Below are 6,937 nucleotides of genomic sequence, written 5' to 3'. Positions count from 1 at the left end.
ACCTCTCTGCCCCCACCCCCTCTCCAGCCTATCACCCTCACCTTAACCTCCTTCCACCTATCGTATTCCCAACACCCCTCCCCAAGTCCCTCCTCCCTACCTTTTATCTTAGCCTGCTTGGCACACCCTCCTCATCCCTGAAGAAGGGCTCATGCCCTAAACGTAGATTCTCCTGTTCCTTTGATGCTGCCTGACCTGCTGCGCTTTTCCAGCAACACATTTTTAAGCTCTGATCTCCAGCATTTGCAGTCCTCACTTTCTCCGACATCTGTGAGAGGCAGAGTGCCATTTTATTTCATTCACTTCCCACTTCTGGGAATGTCAGTCTGCTCTAACAGGAAACAGATGTGAGGGTAATTGAGGGGGATGCAAGACCCTGGGCCAGTCCATGCTGTTGCAGGAAGGACAAGGATAAGCTTGCCAACCACCTGCATTGGATGGAACTGCTGAGCTGAGCGCTTCCAGTCCAATACCGGATGTCAGCACAAGTTTTAGCTGCTGGTTTCAGGACTCTAATGTCTTGGTGGTAACTCTTGGACTAATGTCGAAGAAATCAGATAGCATTGAACAGGAGTGTGAAGGTAGCAGTGTTTGTGAAACAAAATGGTCAGCATTGCTGTGCTCACTTGGGGCAGCATAATGGCTCAGTGGTTAGCACTGCTGCCTCACAGCGGCAGAGACCCGGGTTTGATTCCCGCCTCGGGCGACTGTCTGTGTGGAGTTTGCACATTCTCCCAGTGTCTGCGTTGGTTTCCTCCAGGTGCTCCGGTTTCCTCCCACAATCCAAAGATGTGCAGGTCAGGTGAACTGGCCATGCTAAATTGCCCAGTGTTTGGTGCATAAGTCAGGGGTATAAAAGGGCAGGGGAATGCGTCAGGGTGGGTTACTCTTCGGAGGTCGGTGTGGGCTTGTTGGGCCGAAGGGCCTGTTTCCATACAGTAGGGAATCTAATCTATTCTTAAAAAAACAGATCAGGTGATCATAAACTTTAAAACAGCAAATATTTGGCGCCATCTGTACATTTAGGGGTGCTGCTGAATTGTCACATCTTTGGTCCAGGTTTCTCTGGACTGTTCACCAGGTTGTCTGAGAGCATCCCATTATATTATTCCATAGTAGTTGCTCACTACCAACATAAGCCATTACTAAAACAGCCAGCTGATCCTCCCCTCCTGAAGCCCAGCATTTAATTCAAGGCAGAGACAACAGTAACTAATCAAAGGCTCCTATTCAAGATTCCTTCAATACTTGGATCCTGTGAATTCCAACAGGACCCAGGTTTTCCTGAAACAGATATTATACCTCTGCCAGACAATCAGCACAAATCGTGTTGGTAACTTTCACTCCAAGGAAAACTCAAATCTCATTTTGTGTAACGGTTGCTATCAAAACTGTGACTAAATCTTTTTTAATGGCCCAAATGCCTATCTATCCTCTCCTCCTCAACCCCACATTCGCCCTCACAGATGTTGCTTCAGTTCAATGCTTAACAGTACACATCAGTTCATTCAAATGTGCATTCCCAGTTGACTTCATAATAGCAACACATTTCAATGTTACTGGGGAGAAGTCTTTTTAAGTGGATAATCTTGTCCTCTTCTGCATTTTAAACAACAACTTTCCAGTCACATCAACAGGAAACTCTTCAACAACCTCAAGCCCCATCCAATGCTAAGATCATGGCTCATGTACTGAACTTGAGGACTGATGCTTAAGATTTAACAAGAAATTGACTGGCAATGAGTGGGGTTTCCAGACAATACAACATTAAAAGTAGGCTTGTGCTCCCCCAAATGGCTCCAATAGAACAACTACTTTCTGTGCTGTATCCTTTGCTGAAAGGATTAAAAGAAGGCAATGTTTCTTAGCAAAGATTTTCCAACTTCTACAGTGCAACCAAACTCCAAGCACTCCAACAGGGCTTTGAAATTATAGATTACAGAAAACATCAACTTATCCTGTATGAAAGACTAAGCATCACGAAACCCAACTTAAAAGGTTACTCACCAAATCTAAAAACTAAAATAGACAAATCCCAACTTGAGTTGGCCAAAATGAATTAAGGCCAAATGCTTGCCCCTCTAAGACAACCATAGTGTAAATCATGATACTATTTCAGTTTACAGGAAATTATATTCTTTACTCATAATTGTAGATGTTTCAGCCAATATGGGCAGAGATTCCCTATAATTTGTAAATCACAAATAGGCATCTGCACTCAACTACAAAACATTATGGTCACCGAGGATGGGCTGGTTGCTGGTGGCCAGGGTGTGATCTTCACTTTAAAAATAAAGACCTTCTCGCTATATCTGGAGTGCAAACGCACATTCTTTTCCCTTGTTCCTACTGTTACATGTCACGTAAGCTTATAAACTATATCCTGACCCAAACCAAATTCTGAGCCATTCATCTCAATCCGTTATGGTGTTCTTTCTTCCAACCTCCATTAACTCATTTGGGTGTACACAATTTCCACTTGTGCTACTTTAGGGACAAGATGAAATGTCTGACCCTGAACCTGTACCACACAAAGTCGTGGATGCGAAGTCACAGAACATCTTCAAGGTTGAAGATTTTCAAGGCATAATGGGAGCAACTTGGGCTGGGTTAGAATGAAGTGGAGATGCTCATATCTAGTACAATGGGACGATGAGTCATATCCAATCAGTTCAGCGGCAATGCTTGCTGAACTGACAGCAAGTCAGCTGATAGTGAAGAGAGACCATGCTGATGATTCACCTGAATTTCATGGTACCCTCCATTACCTGTTGCAAAATTCAAAAGCACTGACTCAAATCAGCTGGTTAACATAATCCACACATTACAGTAGCTTGTGTTTTTCCCCCCCCCCCACACGGGCAGTGAGCCCAAAAGCTTAAAAGGAAACAAAACTCCATTCAGAAATAGCTTGGTGTCAATTTTACATTTGCATTTTTGAGTGGGAGAATCAAAACATTTCATGTGTAACACAATTGGGTGAGCTTTCGTCCAAAGAGAAGCAAAGCACTCCACAAGCAGGGAAAAAACAAACCCAAAGCAAAATAGTGTGCAAACACATCATCTTTCACGGATTCACAGCACTGTTAATATTCAGTCTGCTGTTTGGGAAAAGCACTTTTGTTTCTCAAAAGCAGTGATTGCCACAGTTCCTGATTTAGATATAGTTAGAGAAGCAAGTTTATGGCTACCAAGTATGGTCCACTGGGGATCTGGTGATTGCCTTAGAATTACACTCTATAAATTGGTGTCTTTTCACATTGTTAGCCAACAACTCACTCACAGAGGCTGGAGTAGCATCAGTCCTGCAGCAGCCAAACATGACAGAAAATGTTTCTAATGACAAAATGCACCAAGTTCACAGTTGTCGCATGGATAAGGATGATTAAGAACACCAAGCTTAGAATTTTCTCCAACAGCAAACTCATACCTCTATTCCTCCCAGCAAGATTTGATAAACTCCAATAATGGCTTTTGTGCCAAAGGTTATTTTGTGCCCTACATGCAGAGAAAACTTAAATCAAAGCACCAAATTCTGTCAGCAAGGCAGAGAACTGAACCTCTGCAGGATCAGTGTCTCATGTTTTTAAGATTTGTGTCCTGTCTTTTACTCGCATGTATAAGCGACTATGCCGAATAAACACTCAAACCAAGTCAGCCCTCCTCCAATCAATGAGCTGCGAAAACATACCCCTGTGGAACTGATTGATCTTGAAAACAAGGTGGTGTATCCAAGGTGACACACATGTAAAAGCAGGTTTTCAGCATAATACTTTCATACTTCTCAATTTTGATCATCTCCCTTGTACCTTGTAACCATGGTCATGTGTTACATCATTCAGGACTTCAGGTTATGTGGTTCCCTGGCACGATCCAAATTCAGTGGAGTCAAACTCAAGATGGGGAACTCCACTTCAAAACTACCAGAACCACTCACATCACGCAGGGCTGAAAGGAAAAAGATGCAGGACAAATGATTTGACTACTTACCACTGTGTCGCACAGTTTTGCGTGGCACTGTATTCCAGCCAACTGACTGTGTTGACTGAAGCAATGTCCCAATCACGATGCTCAGGATGAGCAAATAACAGCCATGACTAGCCATATCTTCCATCCTTCCACACTGTGTTGTGACGTCTTGGTCTTGGGAGGTGGGGCAAGCTGCAAACAAGTGTTAACTTGGTCAGTACTGCAACAAAGTTTTGAACAGCATATGAGTTTCAGACAACAAGCAGACCCTGAAGGCTATGTAAGCTGCGCAATGCCTGCCAGGAGCTGACAGACTCCATACCATTCCACAATGGCACAACAGCATGGAGTAATACAAGATAACCTTGCAGACAAGCATCACTTTGCAGAGCATCAGACATTTTCTGTCCTTGTCAACACAAAGATTTCAAACAATACCAAAAGAGCAGAGGCAGTTATATGGCCCAACTTGTCTGCGCCATTACTTTAGAGCTAGCCAATTGAAAGTGGGTGCCATCTTGCTTACCAAAGTTAGATATTGTAATTGCCTTGTCAATTTTGTGATCCTGTTTCCATCAGTCTTTCAAATGCAAACAGTGCCTTCGCTTTACCCACCTTGCGTGGGGCCATTATGCAACACCAAATTCAGTTGGCACTTCAGACAACTGAAAGGCCTTCCACTTGCTCCCAACCTTTCCAGGCTAGGGACAGACATAAGCTGCATTGGGGGGCGGGGGGAGAGATCTTTCACAGCCAGCACATTTTAGAGTTGGATTTCATGCCATCTTCTGGTTCAGAGGCAAGGGAACAATGCACTGAACCACTCAAGCTTGATAAATCAGAACTTATTTGGTTTTTAAAGGATAAATGGGGCAAACCTTACAATTTTCCAGTTATTTACCTCCATTCAGTCATAGAGAAAAGCTTAGAATAACCGAAACTTTTTGACACTCTTTCATGGGAGGCCCCTCAGTCCTAGTGAGATGCTTACAAATCAATTCTGCCTCTTAAAAACAAATGTGACTAAGCATAGAATCAGCTTCTGACCAACAGTGGAGACAATCAACTTGGTCTAGGAACTTCTGGACAGAGTGCTTATCATTAAGTTCATCAACTCACCAAGACCAACTGAAATAGTTCAGGTTAGGTAGTAATCACACAAAAATCTAACATTAGTAATGCAAGCTGGTCAAAGCTATAAACATACCCAAATTCTCATGTTGCAGTCAAAAGTCAGAAACAATTAGCTAGAATGCATTCCATGTAAGATTAGAGATCCAAAAACAATCTCAATATGTCATTGACCCAAAGTTAATTGCAGAGCAAATTTCTGTAAATACTCGACAGCTGTGTTGCTCTCCATAAAAGCTGCCAGAATTCATGAGAAAGACATGACTTAGTGACGATAAGTCTTGTTTAAGTTTTCAGCAGCCTCACTATGTGGCCAGCTTTCTAATGCAAACCGTGGGCATGACTAATGCAAAATGACTCAACCACTGGGCTCATGAGTCATGCAACCAAGACTACGCTCTCATTCAAATATGGACACTTACCACTACTTCAATTTTTCCAAAATGGGCTCAGCACAAAAACTTAAACCAGTTGTCCTGTGCACAGTTCAAAACTGATGCAGTTGGTACACAGCTCAGTAAAACCCTCATGTTTCAATTATTCAGATGATTAAATCAGTTAACATGCAGACATAGTCATCATAAAGGTCCAATCGCAACTTCAGACATCAGAAGTCCCAGCTGAACCCTTGTATATAAGCAAATGAATATTGAGCAGTGAGATCAGTGCAATCATTAAATCGCATGTCATTTACGTTACAATAGCAAATTCTCAGAGGAGAATCATCTCCCGCAGTGCAAACACATCATGCAGGCAAATTAGATCATGGGCTAATCCCTTGCTGCCATGTCGTAATGTGAGCAGGTTAGCTCATTGTCTGTTCCCACTTACATGATGTCAACCCTGTGATGGGGAGCATGAAATTTCTCTGCGAGACTTTTTTTTAAAAAAAAAGGACAGTGGGCAAATTTCAAGTACAAACTGTAAAAAACAACATTTCAGCAAAACTCATGGTACATGCACTATACTGTACAGCCCAGAGGCAGGATACTCAGCCCAAATAGTCTCTGCCAGCACTTGTTACATTAGCAGAGTTTCTTGCGACCAATTACAACTGCCACCTTTCCTGTTTGCTTTTCATTGGGTACCTTCCTCTTTTCTATACATCTGAAATGCAGAAGGGTTCATTTGTTGCATTTGCAAGTTCCAAATTTGAACCACCCTCAAGGAGTGGAAAATGGATTAATCGATTTAGCACAATAAAACAGATTTTTTGTTCCACCAAGTACAGACATACTTCCCTCCACCTAACTTGGTAACCTCATTCACGCTCTCAAGCTTAACCTTGTCCAGACTTTTTGTCAGCCTTGTTAATTTTAGCTCTTGCTTCAGAGGCTCTAGATCCAATGTCTTAAAAATTCCATCCTTCCGGAAACATGTCAGAGTGTTTGTTTGTGGTAAAATACAGGATTTCAACTAGCTTCATATACGTCACAATCGCAAAGTACGTTTCTACACTTGTAGACCTCTGGACAGCACACTGGCCCATTAGTTAGCAGTGCTGCCTCAGCACCAGGTTTGATTTTGGTCTTGAGCCACTGTCTGTGTGGAGTTTATACAGTCTCCCAGTGTCTGCGTGGGTTTCCTTCAGGTGCTCCAATTTTGCCCAACAATCCAAATAGGTGAATGTTAGGTAGATATGCCCTAATATCAGGCAGGGTTATCAGGATAGGTCTAGATAGGATGCCCTTTGGTGCACTGAAGCAGACCCTAAGGGCTGAACGGCCTCTTGCTGCACTGTAGGGATTGGATTCTCTCGGCTGAAAACACTTTTTGTGGAGATAACTATGCTGCTGTATCCTGTACCATGTATGCGATTTCCCAAAGCCCATGAAAT

The 6,937-nt window shown here is 42.8% G+C and overlaps 1 protein-coding gene across 11 annotated transcripts in view; it reads right to left on the bottom strand.

Annotated features, from left to right (window-relative positions):
• sema4c (sema domain, immunoglobulin domain (Ig), transmembrane domain (TM) and short cytoplasmic domain, (semaphorin) 4C) overlaps window positions 1-6,937 on the bottom strand; it is a 115,442-nt gene that overhangs the window by 53,645 nt on the left and 54,860 nt on the right. For 10 of the 11 annotated variants that reach the window (XR_006309910.1, XM_043681280.1, XM_043681287.1 and 7 more), the window contains one exon: window positions 3,991-4,161. Coding sequence is in view for 10 of the 11 variants with exons in the window: in XM_043681278.1 (XP_043537213.1) it covers window positions 3,991-4,161 (171 nt within the window). In the remaining variant the exon portion in view is untranslated. Of the gene's footprint in view, window positions 1-3,990; window positions 4,162-4,495; window positions 5,153-6,937 lie in introns of those variants that run through there. The other variant, XM_043681283.1, reaches the window with a different exon arrangement.

The sequence above is a fragment of the Chiloscyllium plagiosum genome, chromosome 42 (assembly GCF_004010195.1).
Source record: "Chiloscyllium plagiosum isolate BGI_BamShark_2017 chromosome 42, ASM401019v2, whole genome shotgun sequence".
Taxonomy (NCBI): domain Eukaryota; kingdom Metazoa; phylum Chordata; class Chondrichthyes; order Orectolobiformes; family Hemiscylliidae; genus Chiloscyllium; species Chiloscyllium plagiosum.
The sequence above is the reverse complement of the archived record's forward strand: the minus strand, read 5'-3'. Positions and strand labels throughout refer to the sequence as shown.